We start from the raw sequence: 19,700 nt of genomic DNA, 5'->3' as shown, positions 1-19,700 counted from the left end.
GAAATAAATATATCAGCTTGTTTATGTGCCCTAAAAGATTTCACATTATCAATACTGTGTTATTTGGAGCAATATATTCCCGCGTTCTATTTATTTAGATCATGTCATTTCGTTTCAGGTAACAAGTCCTTCTTCTATATTCACGCTTGTCAACCTCGCGAATATTCCCGCGAAATCCATTTTCGAGAAGAAGATTCAGCTGCTGAAATTCGACATAAACAATTCGTGGCGAAAATTAATTATTTGGATGACATCGAATGTTTTGACAGCATGGGCCTTCTCACCTAATGATTCTACTTTCTCTTTCGAGTGAAGAAAACATGGCGGTAGACGAATATTATATGGAAAATTTGGATGAATTTGTGAACGATGAAAATAAAGTTGTGAGTGTTCCCAAACTACTGCTTATAAATACTATTCTCCACTGTCATTGTTGAATGCAGATATGTGATATAGTAATAGGGGAGCGGACTTCATCGCTGTAAACATCAATTTTTGTTTTTTTTTGATTACACGTTACATCATCATGTTTATCAAAATATTACGTCATATGTGTTGATGCTTGTAGGCCTAGATAGGGATGAGACATTAGTAGTATGCACGCTTCTTGCGGTTTCACTCTTATTGTGGCAACACCTATTCTAGTTTTATAAAGAAAAACGCGACCCATAGCTGTTGTTTATCTTCAGAGATAATGGTTATTTCATAACAAGGAAGGGAAATTTCATAACAAGGAAGGGAAGAAAGTCGCTAAAACACAAGTTTTCTTGATGCTTGTCAACCAATAATAGACATGGCTGACATTGAGTTGCATTGTACCCACATGTTCTCAAACTATCATCCATGCAGTTATAATGTGGCTTATTTACAGGCTGTCATTATGTTATATCCATATTGAACATGTTGAAAGGCACCTCAGCAAGACGTCACCAAGCGGAAACGCCAGCAGTTGGCAATAACAGAACCTCAGTCAGTGTGAAAGTGGTTAAAATTACTCAGTCTCAAGCTGCATTTCTTTAAGATTCATGACAGGGTGCTGTCAGATCACAATTCTTTACAATGTCTCGAGGGTTGCATGCTAACACAGTGCTCTGCTGTCCATGGTCTGTGGTGTAAAGAAAATGTGACAAGATGACAATGATTATTGTCAATACTTTTATAGTGACACGTGGTGACAATGATGGTGGTGAATAAACCAAGCAATATGAATAAGTAAAACATATATATATACTGATGCCGTTTTCGGTCAATGATCAGTGGCCGTTATTACAAAAGCACGGCTGTTTTCACCAGATCGGTGCCGTTCTGCTGAGGTGCCGTTTTAGCCTGCACACATATTAAAATATAACTAGTACTGTTTCGTGTTTGACAACTGGGATTGTGATATGCCGCAGCATATCTTATGAGATGTAGTTACCTAATTATTTCCTCATCCGTTCCTCGTTCAATCAGTTTGGTGAAGGAGTAAGCATATGCTCCGAAATGTTTTGTTCCTCATCAAGAAGTTGACATCCAGATATTCTCTTCCTTATGTGAATCACTTCTAAATGCCTTTCAAAGACAATTTTTTCTCTATGTCACTTCTGGGGGCTATGTATTGTATGTCCCATGAGAATAGTGGATTTGTGCTGTGGGACATTTCTGGGCAATTCTAAACCTCCGATAGGCTATAAGTCATAAAATATTTTTAGGATCTACATTGATACCTTCTTTCAATTACAAGTGCTTGTGGTATGTTTGCTATGCAGGCATGTAGTGGTATAGGGGAGGTAACTCTGTTGGGTAACTCTTCATGTGCACGGGACGTCTCATGCATGGAACTTGACGTGTGATATGACACATGTGCTTGCTGGGGTCAGCCATCTTAAATGCTATGCATACTGTAACATTCCTGAAAAAACATTTGAACCTGCTTAAGACTTGTCATACGACGGATACAACAGTGATTTATTTCATCGGAAGTGAACTTTCACAAAGTTTTCAATATTAAAAATGAAAAACGGTTTTGGAGACAAGAGGGCTTCCCCCTCGAAAATACCACGGGTTATGTTTTCCTGTACCCCCAGTAGAGACATTTAGAAAACCTGGCTATTGAATGAGGAACAGATGTTGGGGTATGGCAATAACAGCTTTATATCGTGAAGATCCGTGGTAGAATAGGTCTTCAGCAAACCATTCCTGTCGTAAAAGGCGACGGTGCTTGTCGTAAGAAGGCGACCTACGGGATTAGGTGGTCAGGCTCGTTGACTTGGTTGATGCATGTCATTGTATCCCAATTGAGTGGATCGATGCTCATGATGTCAATCACTGGATTTTCTGGTCCAGACTTGATTATTTACAGACTGCCGTCATATAGCTGGAATATTGCTGAGTGCGGCGTTAAACAAAGAACTAAATAAATTATATCTTGCATACTTGACTATAATAATGTTCAGTTTATGATTTTCTGGTTTTATGACCTCAAAGGTTTGGCATCCAGCACAACCAGTACTCATGATACATGAGTTATTGAATACATTTATCCCTGGGTGGGCATTCCAGGTTAGAATAAGTCCACCTATACTTGTCATATGAGGCGAACCCGTGAAAATCTGGGTTAGAATTGGTCTTCAGCAACCCATGCTTGTCATAAGAGGCGACTAATGGGATCAGGTGGTCAGGCTTGCTGACTTGGTTGATGCATGTCATCGTATCACACTGCATTGATCGATGCTCATGATTTCAATCACTGAACCGAATGTCCTACCCGAGTGCCCTACCTGAATGCCCTACCTGAATGCCCTACCTGAATACCCTACCTGAATGCCCTACCTGAATACCCTACCCGAATGCCCTACCTGAATACCCTACCTGAATGCCCTACCTGAATACCCTACCTGAATGCCCTACCTGAATACCCTACCCGAATGCCCTACCTGAATACCCTACCCGAATGCCCTACCTGAATACCCTACCCGAGTGCCCTACCTGAATACCCTACCTGAATGCCCTACCTGAATACCCTACCCGAATGCCCTACCTGAATACCCTACCCGAATGCCCTACCTGAATACCCTACCCGAGTGCCCTACCTGAATACCCTACCTGAATGCCCTACCTGAATACCCTACCTGAATGCCCTACCTGAATGCCCTACCTGAATACCCTACCCGAATGCCCTACCTGAATACCCTACCTGAATGCCCTACCTGAATACCCTACCCGAATGCCCTACCTGAATACCCTACCTGAATACCCTACCCGAATGCCCTACCTGAATACCCTACCTGAATGCCCTACCTGAATGCCCTACCTGAATACCCTACCTGAATGCCCTACCTGAATACCCTACCTGAATGCCCTACCTGAACACCCTACCTGAATGCCCTACCTGAATACCCTACCTGAATGCCCTACCTGAATACCCTACCTGAATACCCTACCTGAATGCCCTACCTGAATACCCTACCTGAATGCCCTACCTGAATACCCTACCTGAATGCCCTACCTGAATGCCCTACCTGAATGCCCTACCTGAATACCCTACCTGAATGCCCACTGCTGTACATGTTGCAGGTGACGTTCAAGTGGTTGAGCACCAACCTGAAGGTTCATGTCAACCAAGCAAAACAGTGAGTGAACTAGTTTCCTTTACCTCAAAACATTTGTCTAAAATTTAGTGTGATTAGTTACAAATGATCTACTAATTCATCACAGTAAATATGTATGGCTGCCATTCTGTAAAAAATCCAGTTTTACAATACACAATAATAGTCCAGTGTTACGGATAAGGTATTAAATGTTACTAATCAAGGTCAAAATACAGACAAATGGATGCCATATGAAAGAAAGAGGAGGCATGGGTGGCCCAGTCGTCTAAGGTGCCGCGCTTCGCTGTGCAGAGTTGCGTCCCTTGTTCGCGCCAGAAACCTATGATTGTGGGTTCGAATCCTGATTCGCCCCGATTATGTTTCTAGGTTTGTCAGCACTATACCCGTGCTCGTGGGTTTCACCGAAGTGGTAAACAGCTTGTTCCTCTGGTATATGATAAATATTGGTTATTATTAGGGCTGTAACAATTCACTCGTGTATTTGGTATATAAATGTATACCGTATTCGACGTAATAAGCGCCCTGCTCTAATAAGCGCCCACGGCGATATTTGCTAATATATTGGCTAGTGAACAATCCCAATTAGCACTCCTTCAGATTGATCAATGTACACAAGACTTATTTATTTTAGTAATACGCACTCGTGTGTTATGTGCACCCTTAATCATGGGCAATTAAATTCTGGAAAAATATATTTGTCGTTCATAATACGCACAGACTTTTCTTTTGTATCATTCCAGGCTGTCGGCATAAACCACAATGTTTACGATATTTCAAGTGTGTTTTTTTTTCACCAAAATTATATTCTAAAAAGAGCCCCCTATTTCTAATTTTGAGAGCACCCTGGGCGCTTATTACGTTGAATACTGTAATATAATAATCATTAACTCTGTCAGGATGGTCAAACCATGTCCAATAGTTAATTTTGTGTCACTGAATATTAATAATATTATTATAAAGAGTACATCGACTGCTGACTTGTTTCTGTATTCGTGAATAAATATTCATATTCATTACCCTATACTTGTGGTACGTATCATATTCGCCGCATAGTGTATTCGTTGCCGCCATAGTTATTATCACTATCAATGTTTAAAATACCCGCCTGCCCGACAGTACGAGACTGCACTTACTGGTGGTCGGGGGTTAAAGTTACCAAGTTGACAATCCACCATGGTATTGTTATTTCTTGAGAACTAATATTGAACGGTACTATTCTTATGTTTACCCTTTTGTTACTTTTGTTCGTTTGTGTAGAAAAAGGGGCAGTCGGGTAGCCTAGTGGTTAAAGCGTTCGCTCGTCACGCCAAAGACCCGGGTTCGATTCCCGACATGGGTACAATGTGTGAAACCCATTTCTGGTGTCCCCTGCCGTGATATTGCTGGAATATTGCTTAAAGCGGCGTAAAACCATACTCACTCACTCACTCACTAGTCTAGAAAATGAGGACTGACAACATTTTATCTGGCCTGGTAACTTTGCAATGTTGCCAGTCCGGTTGTTGGACTAAAATTTTGGGGAATTTTATACACTGTCATTATTATTATATATATGCTCTATGTAATGTTGAAATAAAGGTTGGAACCTCCCCTCCCAACTGAACATGCAGTTACCATGACGACAGTTTGTGAACTCACAAGTACAAAACCAGTGCCATGTTACATCATCAGATGATTGTCTTCCTTTCAGAATGCTCTATGCCTTCGTGCAGCAGGAGAGAAACAAGAGGGACAATGACAAGCTATCAGTGACATATTTTGTTGCAGGAATACCGAAAACCAAGAATGGTTTCATGGTTAGAAAATTTAAAATTCCTTTTTCTCACTTCTTTTGGTTTTAAATCAAGCTGATAGAGTATTATTCACAATCATGGATGTGTGTGACCTGGCTTACAGCATATCATTATAACCCAGGCAACTGTGTGGATCGCTGGTCTTGATGTCAGTTAGGGCTTTGTGTTGTCCAGAATTAAGTAATTACGGGTGATGTTTTACTCGACACTGCTGGAATATGCCAACTGTGGCGTAAAACAACATTCACTCTCTCCGTCTTTTAGTTCACCCTAATGAATTATATACTGCTTAAAAGAAGTTAAGGACCTCTTCATTCTTTCATATCACTATACAGTACGCTTACAATTAACTGATGGATATAACAAAAAAAATTGTTCGTCATTTTGTTGTATATATACTGTACATATGCTTATAATGAACTAAGTTTTAACGAACTTAAATTAGTGGTCCCTTTGAGTTCGTTTATACTGTAATTTACTGTAGTTAATCTGTCATGGCATTGTGGTCTTGAATGGTATGTCTGTTGTTTTGTATCATTGTATGGTAGCTGTTTTCAATTTCTTGGTTTATACACAACCATGTCCACATACTAGGTTTGCTGAAGAGAGCGGTGTGGTCGCCTAGTATGTAAAGCATTGGCTCCCAGATGGGTAAAATGTGTGATGCAGTTTCTGGTGTCCTATGCCATATTATTGCTGAAATATTGCTGAAAGCGACGTAAAATCCCACTGATTCACTTACCCCATATATTGGAACTGATCTTGCCTTGTTAGCATGGTTAGGAATGTATAAATTGAAAGTTGATCTATAACTGGTTAATACCTATGTTGTGTCCATGAAAAGACTGCCTCCTTAGAGAAACTGTTTCTTTCTCAGGGTCACAAGTGTTGCATTGTTTCGGAGGAGGAGCTCGGGTCTTTCAAGTCGACGCTGACAACGGTGACCAGCTGCCACATCTACAGTGTCCAGAAGGTCAAGTTGAAGGTCAGGTTTTACTCTTCATCAGTTAATTTAACCTTCTGTATTATCATGAGGAGTGGCAAGGTAATTAATAATTTACAAATCTTATACACCTTTCCAAAGTCTTGTTGGGGATGGGCTAGCCTTCTGGTTAAAGTGCTTGCTCTGCACACCCATGTCCTGGGTTTTATTCCAACCATAGGCACATCGTGTGAAGCTAGCTCACTTCTAGTGTCCTCTGTCGTGATGTTGCTGGAATATTGCTAACACCAACATGAAGTCATACTCACTCACTTCAAAGGTAGGGTTTGTGCCAAACTTTTAATTATTTCTCCATGAAACTTTGCCAGTTTATTGGGCCAGTTAGGACTTGTGCCACTCGTTTTCACAGAAATGTAAGATCATTTATTGACAATTACTTGTAAGGATGGTGCGGGATATTGATGACTGCCCTTTTGATTCTTAATATGTCAGGGGGGCGGTCGGGTAGCCTAGTGGTTAAAGCGTTCGCTCGTCACGCTGAAGACCCGGGTTCGATTCCCGACATGGGTATGATGTGTGAAGCCTATTTCTGGTGTCCCCTGCCGTGATATTGCTGGAATATTGCTAAAAGCGGCGCAAAACCAAACTCACTCACTCACTTAATGTTTCAGGTGAGCTACAGAACCTTGTTCCTGATTTGTCTGCCGATGTTAGTGTGGAATCTGAGATAAATTTCTGATTCACTAGTTGGATGTTTCAGGACTCCAATTCGCTGTTCATGGCCGACTATGACAACACGAAGGAGAAGCTACACTCATGCAGCAGGTAAGTCACTATCTAAACACCTTTGTCTTTTAATTTCCCGTGAAGATCCGGGGTAGAATAGGTCTTCAGCAACCCATGCTTGCCGTAAAAGGCGACTATGCTTGTCGTAAAAGGCGACTAACGGGATCAGGTGGTCAGGCTCGCTGACTTGGTCGATCCATGTCATCGATCCCAACTGCGTGGATCGATGCTCATGATATTAATCACTGGATTGTCTGGTCCAGACTCGATTATTTACAGACCGCCGTCATATAGCTGGAATATTGCTGAGTTCGGCGTAAAAACAACAAACAAACCAAACCAAACCTTTGTCTCCTAAAGACTTAGAGAGGGGAAAATGTACTAACTACAGATGTTGAATTATGATCAATGATGACTATGTCAGATTAACAAGACTCAGTAATGAGTGATTTCGGTAATTCATTGCAAATTAGGTGTGTCGGAGTCGGATTGTGAGACTGTCGGATTAACGGGTCTAAATAGCACTGATTTAATATGTTCCCATCATTAGTGTCGGATAAAGATGATTAACGGTTATCGGATTAACAAGACTTGACTGTATGTGCACTTTCCCCACATTCCACTGCTACTGTTTCAGCTATAGTGCTATAAGCTACCCCCGAGCCAAGGCCAGGTCCAAAGAGGAGCTGGCCAAACTTGGCGTCCAACAGTCGCAGCCATCGTCAGACCCGCCTAAGACAAATGTGAGTTGAAGAGCATTGAATCAGAGATTCTCTATTGTTAGTAAACAATGAATTAACTGAGTTCAGCAACTTTCGGATGGACCAATACTTCCGTGAGGGTTCTGGCATTAAGGGGCTAAAATAAGGACTGGTCAGCTCGGAGTCAGTATACTGTGTCTGAGTGGGGTATCCTTGTTAAACTGCTGCATGGTATCTTTGTGGGCTAGCAAACCGACATTAGTTTGTGAACACACAATGCCATTTAGAAAGTGGTCAAATGTAACAAAATGTATAACACTTTCTTAGTAAAGTACAGATTCTTGTACTTCTTTGGGTTGAGTCCCGTCTGGGATTTGAACCCACACTGCAAGAGTGAGGCACCTAATCGCCAGTACACAAAGTCAGCGATCTAACCCACTCAGCCACCGAGGCTTCCACAAAATGAAAGTCTGACAACTGGTAGTCTAGATCACATACTTTGTGTACCCCTCTGACATCTGTACTTTATACGCCCTTCACACCAATGTTGTCGAACAGGCTCCAACTGTGTATGAACGTAGTGGACGTAGTAGCAACTATTGACAGTCTCTTTACGAACTTTATGGATGGGCTCAGACGGGCAGGGTGCCCCAGAACTTTGAGTCTGCTCAAAATTTTATCCCGTCCATCCCGTTCTGCAATTAGTCGGATTGACAACATACTTAAAACGAGAAAGACGTATTACGAACGGAATTGCCATACTTTGAACGGAATTGCCGTACTTCGAACCTACTGGGGACGTGTTACTACTTGGTGCAGTCCGACATTAATTTCAGTACGTGTGCACAACGACCGGGTCGACTTCTCTTTGGAGGCATGATGTGTACAGCTCGGAGCCCTGAACTTGAATGAAGACTGGCTACGCGCTCGGTATCCATAGGAGTCGGGCCAGGACGGGCAAGGACACGAATATGCACGCACTTGGGACGAGATGAGGACGTAATGTGAACGAGTTGGTCGGGTTAAGAATTAGTTAGAACTGGCTTGGACGTATTGTGAACGAGGTTGAACTGGTTAAGAACGGGTTGAGAACGGCTACGGACGTGCTCGAACTGCTTCGAAACATTGTCGAGTTGAGGTGAACGGGCACTTTTACACGATCTGAACTGGATACAAACCGACTGCAGACTGGCTAAGAACGAGATAAGAATGAGATAGACGAAATGAGGACTGCTTATGAACGAACTAGCATCGTATTTTACGCCAAACTACGCGTTCTACCGTGATCACAGCCCGTTTTAGTATTTTGTTTAGAACGGGGTAGAACGGGATAGAACTACTTTGGTGTGATGGTAGCATTACTCAGAAAGTGTTATCCCAAATATAACATTTGTGACATGAGTCTGGACTAATACAAGCAGCCACACTGTCTTAGAGTTGAACCGAGTCCAGGGTGTCGTTAAACAAGAATAAAGCAATAAAATAAAAATTTGGTAAAAGTTCACAGTTTTATTACTATCAGCTAAGAGTAACTGAGGCAATCTGAAGGATCAAGACCCCAAATGACACTGACACTGATTAATAAAGCATGAACCAATATACATGCTGATTTAGCTGACTGACCATATGACAGCCATTACAACAGATAGATGAAACAATACTCTGACAAGACAATCAACAAGATGCATAGACAACCAATTAAGCCGACTTATTAAAACCGTACTATTAAACATTTACAACCAGATATGTACAATTAGTGAGGTAGCAAATAAATAACTATAAATACATGAGAAATATTTACGTAGTACTAGATAATCCCGCCGCTGCGTGAAAATCAAAGTTACTAAAACACTTTCAAGACATGAATAAGCTTGCATACATATAGGAGAAAACATATATCAAACCAACACTTAATAAAAGTATGAGATTAAACTAACTAACTCACAAAACCCTAATGAGCATAAAGACACAGACCTGTGCCGAGCGGCGCCTAGGGTGGCGCTACAATCACTGGACCATGACGTGCAAACACATACTATATAAGTTCAACAATCTTGACCACAACATTAAACCCCATTTCTCTTTACCTTACCATGGATCTATGACATATAATTTTGTCTATTCCAGGGCAGTTTATCAACGGCAGCTAAACCAGCAGCCAATGGCAGTGCAGCTGTCAAGGCCGAACGCAAGGGCAGCATTGCTAGTATGTTCTCCGCAGGAGGGAAGAAGAAGGAGGCTGCAGAGAAAGTCCCTGTAAGCTGACCTTGACCTTCATGAATCCCTACCAACAGTGTTTGAAATAGCCATCGGCCCGTAGGCCTGAGGCCGACAGATTTGTTCTCGGGCTGATAGTTGTAATTTTTAGCAGGTCTCTACGGCCTGCAGTTTATTTTAGTAATTATTTATTAAGCATTATATAAGTAATGTGATGAACATAACTTTCGTCATTATACACATTAAGATTAGACCTTTCAAATGGTGTATGACTTTAGTCACAAGCTGATAATTTCTGATAAATGTAGGCTTCTGGGAACTCGGTGTGATAGCAGTACTAATCTCATTAAAACCAGACTTTAGTTTTCGCTACCGCTAAACAAAGATCTGAGGACATCCCATTACGGGTCGCGTCATAACGACCTCTAGCGAACTTTGACCGATCAATGAAATGACTGACAAGAAATCGACATTAGCCAATCAGAAGGCAGCTTTCTCGAGCTTTACGACACTAGTTTCAAACTGGCCACTAAGGTTTGAAACAGATTTTAACATATTTTTGGTTAAAACTTTTAAAACCGATAAAAAGAACATTCTGGAATGGCTTACAGATGGCCTAGATTGTATGGATAAAATCATAAAAACTGTCGTTTGGAATACCCTCTGTTAAATATTTCGAGGTTGCATGATCAAGAAACACATTCCGTCTGTCACTTTCATGATCTGGTAAGCGACGCTCTGATTGGTTGGATGAAAGGTCGTTCTGACGTGACCTGTAATGGGATGTCCTCTGATCTTTGTTTAGCGATAGCGAGAACTAAGATCTTATTTTAATGAGATTGTAGCAGTACAAGCTTCTGGTTGAGAGTTGTGTTTTGTAGTTTATATTGCAAGAGTATGTGTCCCTGCTTCAGCTAACATATTTGGGCCTTAAGGCGTTAAATGTGCTTGCCCATAAGGATCTCAGTTTACTCCGCCTAGTTTCAGACACTGCCTCCAAATCTATGGAAGGGCAGGGGTTCAGTCTTTATTTGAACATCGTCCTGACAGAACAAGTGATTGAGATAAGACCACTTACCCTGATTGAATGTTCAGTTGCCTGAAACTTTTCATAAAAATAAAGTGAAAAATATTGAGAAATGACGGGTAGCTGAACTGGTGGCCCTGTCTTTCATGGCTGCTTGTGGGTGGAACTCTTTCAGACATTTCTGGCCATGTGTCGTGATTATCAGAATACTATTAAGTGATAGACACAGCCACTAGCCCGTTAGACCGAGACAGGTGAAAATCTAGTGGGACTATTTGTTTCATCCCAAAATCTAATTATTTTACGTAACTCACTAGTCCGAACTGAGCTGAGGACTAGTTGGATATGAACAATGGCGTCTACCCCTGCTGTTGAGATTGGCCTGTTCAGTATGATGGAATGTCCACACATATATATTCATTAGTATTGGAAAACAATCTCTCACGAGTGACACACTGTATCGCAAAATTCACATTTCATTCAGACTTGATACACATTATCTAATCAAACTGAAAATTCACTTGCCACAGTGCCAGGCTATGATATATTTTAACCTCTGAAGGGTACAAGCTATCCAAATCTAACCTGCTTTTAATTTGGCTTAAGGGAATATGTGATTATGATTTTGAAGAGGGATCAAAATATTCTGGTGAAAAGACTGATCATGTTACTAAGTGCCCCGTAGCACACAAGGAAACAAAACCATTCTGTTTCGTGACCATGTTCTCCTGCGTCAGGTTCCAGCTAAAGGTGGAAAGGGCGGCAAAGGCAGCAAGGCTGGAGGTGTGATGTCTTTCTTCTCCAATCAGACAGGTACGTCACACGGATATCGTCTCAGTGCTGTCATGGAAACCTACAACCTTCCCACTGGACTTTCATTGTTCGCTCTTCCGACCAAAACACTTGGCTCTATTGCCCACATGGGTAGTTATTGGTCTATTTTTGGATGAATAAGAAAGTCCTTGAAAATAGTTTGTATTTAAACCTCAAGGATGTGTGTGAACCATGACTGATTGGTGTGGAAGTATTGCTGATTGACTCATCTGATTGACTGTAGCTCACCTGATTGACTGTAGCTCACCTGATTGACTGTAGCTCACCTGATTTTCTGTAGCTCACCTGATTTTCTGTAGCTCCCCTGATTGACTGTAGCTCACCTGATTGACTGTAGCTCACCTGATTTTCTGTAGCTCACCTGATTTTCTGTAGCTCACCTGATTGACTGTAGCTCACCTGATTGACTGTAGCTCACCTGATTTTCTGTAGCTCCCCTGATTGACTGTAGCTCACCTGATTGACTGTAGCTCACCTGGTTTTCTGTAGCTCACCTGATTGACTGTTGCTCCCCTGATTGACTGTAGCTCACCTGATTGACTGTAGCTCACCTGATTTTCTGTAGCTCACCTGATTTTCTGTAGCTCCCCTGATTTTCTGTAGCTCCCCTGATTGACTGTAGCTCACCTGATTGACTGTAGCTCACCTGATTTTCTGTAGCTCACCTGATTTTCTGTAGCTCACCTGATTGACTGTAGCTCACCTGATTGACTGTAGCTCACCTGATTGACTGTAGCTCACCTGATTGACTGTAGCTCACTTGATTGTCTGTAGCTCACCTGATTGACTGTAGCTCACCTGATTGACTGTAGCTCACCTCATCAGTTCAAAGCAATCCAACATAGACCCTCAGTGGTAAAGAATCTGCCTGGAGAGAGGAAAATCTGGGGATGGATCCCCAGCCATGTCATACCAAAAGATGTCAAAAGATGTTACTTATTGTTACCCTGCCTGGCGCTTTCATAAAGGGGTTAAAACAAGGACTGTCGGCGCAGTGTCATTACACTGTGTCTGTATTCATTTTAAGACCTGTGAAGATTCTGGGGTACAATAGGTCTTCAGCAACCCATACTTGCCGTAAAAAGCGACTATGCTTGTCGTAAAAGGCGACTAGCGGGATTAGATGGTCAAGCTCGTTGACTTGGTCGGTACATGACATTGATCCCAATTGCGTGGATCGATGCTCATGATGTCAATTGCTGGATTGTCTGATCCAGACTCGATTATTTACAAACCGCCATCATATAGCTGGAATATTGCTGAGTGTGTCGTTAAACAACAAACAAACAAAATTCATTTTAAACTGCTGCATCGTATCTCAGCGGGGTAGAACTATAAAATCATGCAAAAAAATGCAACAATCTTGAACGCGACTTTAAACCTCATTTCCCCTCACCTCACATCAAGAGTGACCTTGGGTCAGGTTTTGATGTAATTGTAGCTAGTTTTAATACAAGATGGCCACAAACTAACATCACTTCAATAAGAATGCAGTCACCAATTGTTTTTAAGTGGCTGTAATTACGTATCCATCTGAGCTACAGTGCCAGGACACTAATTTTTCATAAAATATTTTTCAGGCTTCATCAATAATTTTGTATGGAATAATTTTGCTACATTGTCCTGACATGAAGACAATCGATTTCATTTTTCAGCAAAGCCAAGCAAACCTGTTGAGAGTAAGCCAGTGCTCTGTGACCCTGTGGAGACAAAGCCAGATGACAGTAAACCAGTGAATAGTGAACCAGTGAAGAGTGAACCAGTGAAGAGTAATAAACCCAAGCCTGAGCCTCCGAAGGAAAAGAAGAAGACTGATGTGAAGAAGTGGGTTGATTCTCAATTTTTCAGTGTTGAATGGATCTGGTGGTCAGGTTGATTGTGTGTCACTGTACCCCGACGTTGTGGATGCTGCTCACAATATCAATCACTGGATTGTCTGGTCCAGATTTGATTCGCCATCATATATTTGAAATATTGCGGAGTGCAAAGTTATAGTCCATGCATCCAATGAGAAGCTTGGCATTAAATTTGATGTTTGGGTTGAGAGTTTGGTAAAAGGCCGTTCTAGTGATAACAATATTAGCTTAAAAGCTAATTGAAAATATCTGCCCACTTTCTTATTTGATATTTTGGTCTTTCAGAAGCCGTCCTAGCAAGGGAAAGAAATCTACAAGGGTCTCAGATTCAGGTAGGTCATAGGGTCAGCCGGAGATCTGTGGGTTAGCACTGACCCCCAGAAACCATGGCTGGTTAAAGAGGCGAGTTAGTTTATCGGATGCTAATTGAAAGTTAACAGCTGATACTTTCATTGAACACATTAAATACAAAACTTGAAGACAATGTGAAACCTGGGTAGTCCAGACTCTGTTAACCTGGAAACCCTGCATCACAAGTGGGTGTATGTAACTCGGGTACGCAGGTCGGATGGGTACCGAGTTGGAGGACTAGGGTACCGAGTAGGAGGACTAGGGTACCGAGTTGGAGGACTAGGGTACCGAGTAGGAGGACTAGGGTACCGAGCAGGAGGACTAGGGTACCGAGCAGGAGGACTAGGGTACCGAGTAGGACTAGGGTACAACAACACTACCCAGACCCATGGTTAGTCACGTGATATGTTATTGTTTAATGACAAAATGTCACTATAACGCCATGATTGCATTGCCAGTCACTCATGTTCTTTCTGACTGCCCACATTCCTTCTCACTTTTATGTTAGAATGAAGAAAAAGGTTTCAGTCAGCTTCAGTGTACGAACATGAGTGTTATTTGTGTATCTAAAACTTTTTGTCAGGGATCTTGTACCCAGGTAGGGACAGGTAATAGGGGGTTGGGTCTCTGTGTAGTAAATTTGGACTCATCCCAACCCTAATTTAATGTACCGTTATGTACCGGAATTTGTCGGTGCAGAAAATTTCAATGGATTCATGGGTTTTTAATGTATAATCGTTGTCCTTGTTGATTGCTTGTGATCATGGAGGCTATTATGTATTGTCTAATGCACTGGTGTTTGTTATATTGTGTAGATGAAGACAAACCCGACACGAAGAGAAGGAGGCGAATCCGCAATGACCTGTTTGACAGCAGCAGTAGCGAAGACGGTAAGTGGGAAAAATTTAAATGATTTTTTTAAAAAGCCGTGTGGATGTAGACAGTATACCCCTATGTGGAGACTATGTTTAGGATTGGATGACGACAATGTTTGCTGTGTTGGTTGTGTGTTATTTGTGACTTCCTACTTTGTGAACAGAGATGGAGGTTTTGGAAGAGAGTCCTGTCCCAAGTCCTGTCCGTGAGTCCAGCCCAGAACCCGAGTCACCAAGCCCGAAGAAAACCACGAAACCTGATTCTGATGACGAACCCGTTATTGTCAGTCAGACAAATGGAGGCGAGAAACGGAGAAAGCGGACGCGGAAACTCGTACCCAAGACATCCATGGACGCAGATGGATTTATGGGTAAATATGTTGAACCTGTCGGAGGTTGCATTGTTTTTTATCACAGTAGAAAGTTTTATTTCATGTAAATGTGTCAGGCAGGAATTTTTCCAAAATGTTTTTCTTGACAGCTGAGTTAGTAATAGACAAATTGGATTTGACAATAATGAAATGAAAATATGATATATTAGCAATAAAATTTGTATTATGCGAGCCTTTCATGTAGAACTACAGTAACCATGGTAACATGAATGGAGTGCACTGTTAATGATATAGCGCCAGGTGCTGTCATGTTAGTTTCTATAAGTCTTCACACATCCAGAAAGACCTGTGAAGATCTGGGGTAGAACAGGTCTTCAGCAACCCATGCTTGGCGTAAAAGGCGACTATGCTTGTCGTGAGAGGTGACTTATGGGATCGGGTGGTCAGACTAGCTGACTTGGTTGATGTATGTCATCGTATCCCAATTGCGTGAATCGATGCTCACAATGTCAGTCACTTGATTGCTTGGTCCAGACATGATTATTTACAGACAGCCGTCATAGAGCTGGAATATTGCTGAGTGCGGTGTTAAACAACACACAAACAAACACATCTAGAAAACTATCTTAACCTTTTGGGAACTGTTTGCGAAAGTTTTTGAGCATGGATGTACAGACTTATGAAAAGTAGTTCTTGCTTGATGACCTCATTTGCATATGTATTGGATTGTAAGTTTATCTGGTATAACTGTCCATTATATGGTAAAATAATTTATTGTGATGACTTACCATGTTCTGTTGTATTTTGATATTTGATAAAAGGATGACTGTGAAATATACTCCTGTTTAATGAAGTAGCTTACCATTGTTAAAGTTTTTGCTTTTTCTTATGGGTTTGATACCCTACATGGGTACAGTGTGGAGCCCATTCCTGGCGCCACATACCTTAAACATTGCTAAAAGCTCGCTAAGTAAAACTCGCTCACTGATGCTTGTTTGTGTTGATGAATATTATCATGACCCTTGCAGTCACAGAGAAGGTGTGGGAGAGCGACTCGACGGACGTGTCCGAGCGAGAGGAGGATGTCAAGAAGCAAGTACCATCACCGGCCAAACAGTCCAAGACACAGGTTGGTGTACTGGCTTGTCTGATCCAGGATAACTGCATATCGATGTGTATAATGGGAGTTTTGGGGTCCGAGAACGAGGGGGGGTCTCACTAAAGATCAAGCTCATTACAGGCAACTATCTTAGGGACTGAGTATTAGGTGAGGTGAAATTGGGTTTAACGTCGCGTCCAATATTATTGCACTTTTATAGCGACGTGTGTGTGTGTGTGTGTGTGTGTGTGTGTGTGTGTGTGTGTGTGTGTGTGTGTGTGTGTGTGTGTGTGTGTGTGTGTGTGTGTGTGTGTGTGTGTGTGTGTGTGTGTGGGCTCTTGTACTAGTCTGGACTGATGCTGATTTATAGTGCTAGCTCACTGAGATACCATGCCGCAGTTTAACGTGAATACCACACTTAGACACAGTATACTGACTCCGAGCCGACCAGTCCTTGTTTTAGCCCCTTAATGCCGAGCGCCAGACAGGGTAACAACAAGTACCATCTTTTAACGTCTTTTGGTATGACGCGGCCGGGGTTGAACCCGCTGGACACTCTACCACCAGACCACGGTTGCGGTCGACTTGCGGTATTAATTATGGAGAATGGTAGGTCAGGGGGAATCAGGGGAGGGTCACTCAATAATATTATGACAGACTCTAGGGGAGGGTCATAAAAAATACACGTTTGGGGAGGGTCATGAAAAAAAGGGAGAGTTTATAATATAAATTGATTTTGCATTTTGTCTTTTTAGTGAGGGTCATGAAAATATTATACTAGGGCATGGGGAGTGTCATCCAAATATGACAAGCATATGAGTAGGATCAATATTTTCTGTATGTTAGTAATGAAATCTGACACATTGGTGGCTTAAGTTTTTTGTTATATCTCTATAATAAGAATCTTGCAAATCCATTGGTTAATGTGTACCATGTGATGGAACAATACATTCCAGTGTAGACCCCGAATCATGTGACTGACACTGACCTTGAATATTGACTCGTCATATGATCAGTATTGACCTGTCACGTGATGAAATTGACTTTTCTGCCAGAAAACAAGATGGCGTCTGGTACTAATATTTCACGGTTCACAGCATTGTTGCTGTAATGAGACGGCAGACGGTTTAAAGGCTTCAAAAAGTGAATTTTGGTTTAACAAAACGAATGATTACTCTTGACAAGATCAGTATGCTAAAACATGGAACCTCCGACCTGACCCCATCGGCGGTCTCACCACCTCAGAGCTCGGGCCCTGTGGTCCTTGTTTTGGCATATTGTCCACAAATTTAAATTATAGGTTCGAATCCAAGATTCGCCCTGATAATATTTCTTGATTTGTCAGCACCACGCTGTGCTCATGGGTTTAACAAAAGCAATAAACATCTGAGACCTGCATCACTTCACGCTTTCCTCCCCCGTCAAGCCGTTATTGAAACACCCTTCACATCAGCATTAAACCCACTCACTCACCGAACCAGCATCGTCACTGGTGTACTTTTTCATGTATTTCTGGGGCGGTCGGGTAGCCTAGTGGTTAAAGCGTTCGCTCGTCACGCCGAAGACCCGGGTTCGATTCCCGACATGGGTACAATGTGTGAACCCCAGCCCCCTGCCGTGATATTGCTGGAATATTGCTAAAAGCGGCGTAAAACCTCTCACTCACTCACTCACTCACTCACTCACTCACTCACTCACTCACTCACTCACCCACCCACCCACCCACCCACCCACCCACCCACTCACTCACTCACTCACTCACCCACCCACCCACCCACCCACCCACCCACTCACTCACTCACTCACTCACTCACTCACTCACTCACTCACTCACCCACCCACCCACCCACCCACTCACTCACTCACTCATGTATATCTATTTTTCAGCCGACAAAGAAGGCCTCTCCACAGAAGAAATCTCCTGCCAAGGGACCTAAAAACCAAATGTCTCTGATGTCCTTCTTCAAGAAGAAATAAAATCTTTCATCGTATCCGAAAATGTGCTCAGGTTTATGTTAAGTTCTGCAGTTAATCTGAACATTGTACATATTTGCATTAAAGATTAACTGTGACAAGTGCTTCATTTGAAAGTGAATAATGATAAATGTTGTAACAGTTGTTTCACATGAAACTGTTGGTAGCCTTGTTGTTAAGGGTTTGCTTGTCATGAATACCATGGGTTTGATTTTACACATGGTTAGATTGTGTGAAACTCATTCTTGGACACCCCTGCAGTGATAGTGCTGATATATTGGTGAAGTCGTTTTGAGCTGCATTCTAACACAAATTTGTTGGAAATTACTCGATTCTGATTGGTCAATCAGAGGTATCAAATGATAATAACCACCTGTGATTGAAACAGCTGATTTGGATACCGCACTGCTGCAGAAGATAATAGTAATAGAAAGTCCTTCTTTCTCAGTCGTTGTCAGTAGGCATTTCATTTGTTGTCAGTAGTCATTTATGATAATTATATGTACAATATCAGTTCATCTCCTCTGTTCCTTGTCTTCGTGTGTTTTATGTTATTTACATAATACTGGGTTGTGTAAATCCTAGCTGTAAGGTCAAGACTCGATTATTTACAGACCGCCGTCATATAGCTGGAATATTGCTGAGTGCGGCGTTAAATACAAACAAAGAAAACAAAACCCAGCTGAAAAGTATTTGGACGTGCTTTGTTTTATTACCATCTATTTGGTTTGGTGAACCAGGTTCAAAATGTACCTCCGTGTAATATATGATACATTGGGACTTGTTTCTGGACTCATTTCACTAGGGTTGTGCATTGGCAAAAGATGTGTGATACAGGTATATGTAGTGTGATAAGTATTGCGATTTAATGAGAGTGGAATAATGTTACTAATATTACTCAGCATGGTCAGTCGCTGCCATTTTGTAGTCATGGAGAAAAGGGAGACAACCTAATAAAATAATATCATTTCCAATTTTTTGAATTTTTAATTAATTTTCAAAACAAAACATCATTTGTGAATGATTTCTGTGTTGATTTTTGGTTAAATGATACAATTGTCAGTTAATTTTTACCCTATACATAGGAACAGAAAAAATTTGCAATGTTATCATTTGAAAAGAGTATTGCAGTATGCAGGTAATACCTTGCAGTCGCGGTCGGGTAGCCTAGTGGTTAAAGTGTTCACTCGTCACGCTGAAGACCCGGGTTCGATTCCCGACATGAGTATAATGTGTGAAGCCCATCTCTGGTGTCCTCTGCGGTGATATTACTGGAATATTGCTATAAGCGGCATAAAACCATACTCACTCACTCACCTTGG

General features: G+C 41.8%; 1 protein-coding gene across 1 annotated transcript; it reads left to right on the top strand.

The window, feature by feature from the left end:
* The first annotated feature begins 123 nt into the window (after positions 1 to 123).
* LOC124139559 (DNA polymerase delta subunit 3-like) lies at positions 124 to 19,352 on the top strand. Its single transcript, XM_046506732.2, has 14 exons — positions 124 to 383; positions 3,556 to 3,611; positions 5,281 to 5,386; positions 6,261 to 6,368; positions 7,087 to 7,151; positions 7,750 to 7,855; positions 9,941 to 10,069; positions 11,795 to 11,870; positions 13,547 to 13,715; positions 14,033 to 14,079; positions 14,914 to 14,988; positions 15,138 to 15,344; positions 16,334 to 16,434; positions 18,292 to 19,352. Exons 1-14 carry the CDS (start codon positions 288 to 290, stop codon positions 18,379 to 18,381), a joined length of 1,431 nt encoding a protein of 476 aa, XP_046362688.2. The 5' UTR covers positions 124 to 287; the 3' UTR covers positions 18,382 to 19,352.
* The last annotated feature ends 348 nt before the right edge of the window (positions 19,353 to 19,700 follow it).

This window comes from Haliotis rufescens, unplaced genomic scaffold, assembly GCF_023055435.1.
Source record: "Haliotis rufescens isolate VD_foot unplaced genomic scaffold, xgHalRufe1.0.p SCAF_9, whole genome shotgun sequence".
NCBI lineage: Eukaryota > Metazoa > Mollusca > Gastropoda > Lepetellida > Haliotidae > Haliotis > Haliotis rufescens.
The sequence above is the reverse complement of the archived record's forward strand: the minus strand, read 5'-3'. Positions and strand labels throughout refer to the sequence as shown.

Coding starts and splice junctions, on each gene's coding strand:
- LOC124139559 (XM_046506732.2), top strand. CDS start 288: ATGATTCTACTTTCTCTTTCGAGTGAAGAAAACATGGCGGTAGACGAA. Junction 3,612..5,280: donor CATGTCAACCAAGCAAAACA/GTGAGTGAACTA, acceptor TCTTCCTTTCAG/AATGCTCTATGCCTTCGTGC. Junction 5,387..6,260: donor AAACCAAGAATGGTTTCATG/GTTAGAAAATTT, acceptor TTTCTTTCTCAG/GGTCACAAGTGTTGCATTGT.